The sequence below is a fragment of the Cryptomeria japonica genome, chromosome 9 (assembly GCF_030272615.1).
Source record: "Cryptomeria japonica chromosome 9, Sugi_1.0, whole genome shotgun sequence".
NCBI lineage: Eukaryota > Viridiplantae > Streptophyta > Pinopsida > Cupressales > Cupressaceae > Cryptomeria > Cryptomeria japonica.
In genome coordinates this window covers 436,779,023-436,781,252 of record NC_081413.1, presented here as the reverse complement: position 1 = coordinate 436,781,252, position 2,230 = coordinate 436,779,023, and the positions used below count along the sequence as shown (strand labels likewise).

General features: G+C 41.0%; 1 protein-coding gene across 1 annotated transcript; it reads right to left on the bottom strand.

The window, feature by feature from the left end:
* Positions 1-1,439: 1,439 nt before the first annotated feature.
* LOC131858428 (uncharacterized) lies at positions 1,440-1,955 on the bottom strand. The gene has a single exon (XM_059211664.1). It carries the CDS (start codon positions 1,953-1,955, stop codon positions 1,440-1,442), a length of 516 nt encoding a protein of 171 aa, XP_059067647.1.
* Between the last annotated feature and the right edge of the window lie 275 nt (positions 1,956-2,230).

The following is a 2,230-nucleotide window of genomic DNA, read 5'->3' as shown; positions in this document are numbered from 1 at the left end:
GACTATCATGTCAAACATCTGCAATCAACTGATCAAACTATCTTATCAATCGTATCATATCCATATCAAGTGATCATTATCTTGTCTTAAATAGAAGAGGATACACTCAAAATCAAACAGGTCAGTCTTAAATGGGGTTCGCAACTTTCTAAGATCAGACATTATCAACCATCACATCAAGCAACTGAGAACAAAGGCACAAGGTCAGTATAGCGGCTGAATTTTGTCCGGGTCAATCTTTATCTTTTATCATTTGGCAATAGATATTGTTCCTATGCTACTCAGGGATGTCCACAAGTGACTAGAGGAGCTATGATGGGCATTATCTTTTCATTTGTTTGATGTTTGTGGTGTGAACCAATGAAATTCTAGGGAAATTACTCTAGTGGGTGTCTGTGATAAGAGCATTCAGCTATTGGATGCCACACATACCTCGACCCCTAGTGCAATTCCCAGAATGGAGGGTTCACTCCTTGTCTGCTATGTGTTTGTTTCTACAATGAGATATCTTTACATCTTGGTTCCTTATACCCTGATGTGCTAAGCTTCATTGTTCAATAATAAGGCTTAGTGATGAATATATATTGCACAATAAAATATGTGACACGGGTCCGTGATTCTTTCAATTTCATTCTCATCTCATATGCTTATTGATAGTTTGTTGATTTCTCGTCTTCTCTCTAAATCACATTCTTTCTAACATTCTTTCTATCATCAATCTCTTCTCTATATCATCTAACTAACATTTTGTCATGGTGTATCTGAGTTAAAAAATTTGTTCTGCCATTATCAGATAAAAACATTCATAATAGATTCCATTAAACATTCATAATAGATTTCATTAAACATACATATAGATACCATTGCATTCATAAATATCAGTTAATATGCATTCATATAACTACCATTACATTCATTAGCATCATTGATACATACATAACTACCATTGCATTTATGAATCATATAGAATCAAATAGATATGCATCATAAAACTCATAGCATCATAGAAGCATATGTGGAAAACAAAACATAAATAGATCACTGCCAAAACTTGCATATCATATATATATAACTCAAAAATGATAATGTGTATGAATACAATAAACAGGCCCGAAGGCTCAGATAACATGATCAAAAATGTCTCAACCAACACTGCCTCTGTTAGCAGGTGGATCCTGTCCACTAGATCCTGCCCCAGGATGTCGAGGTGGTCCCATAACATCACCATTGCTAGTCCATCGAGAAGTAGATCTACTCGATCTCCTCCCCATAAAGGCACTAAAACTAGGCTCTCTTTGATCCTCGGGGATAGCTCTCTCATAAGCCTGTCGATAGTATATAGCCTCTTGTGTAGCGGTGAAATACCTATCTGCCTGGTCGCGAGCATCTGTACCTAGTCTAAAAAGTTGATCAAATGCATCCATGGTAATCTGACCTTTTCAGACTGGCTCATCTCTCTCCCTCTGGAGATGATCCCTCTTAGCCTCAAGCGCACCGTAATCTGCATGGTAGGCCTCCCGCTCAACATCTCGTCTAGGGACCTCCTCCTCCAAACTCTGGATCCACGCTCTAAGAACCTGCAGATTGTCCTCATCGCCCACCTGTCCTCTCCCACCCTCTACAGCAGGCACGTCCTCTAACTCTAGCATATCATCATCATCGTCTCCATCCTTGCTGCTCGATGACTCTGAAGAATCATCGCTATCCCCACTACTGATAGACTTTGTGTCTCCACCAATGTCTACATCTGTTTCTCCACCTCCCTCATCTCCTATCTCATCCTCTCCCTCACCTCCTTCCTCGGCTCCACCCTCCTCTCCTCCTCTGACTCTCTCCCCCGTGTCTATCCTCAAGCGTTGTCTAGGATGGCGAATTTGTTGTGCTATAATCAAAATAGCAGGATCAGTAAGTGGAATCGGCCTATGTCTAGCAAACCATGCATCATACTCCAACATCATCCCTGGATCCGTTGCACCTCTACCCCAACCCCAGAGTAATGGCTAAAGAGAATCAAACTCAGCAGAAGCAACATGTGGTTGAATAAAAACACCCCAATCAGATACCTCTCGAGATACACGAACAAAATAAGTGGTAACCACAGGTGTCACCTGTACCTCACCAAACTGTCTCAGTACCCGCCCTAGAAGATACATCTCGATAATCCACTGGGTCTCGAAAGTCCTATCAATCAGATATCTCTCTTGTCGGTAGAAAGGCATGTGCACTGCAT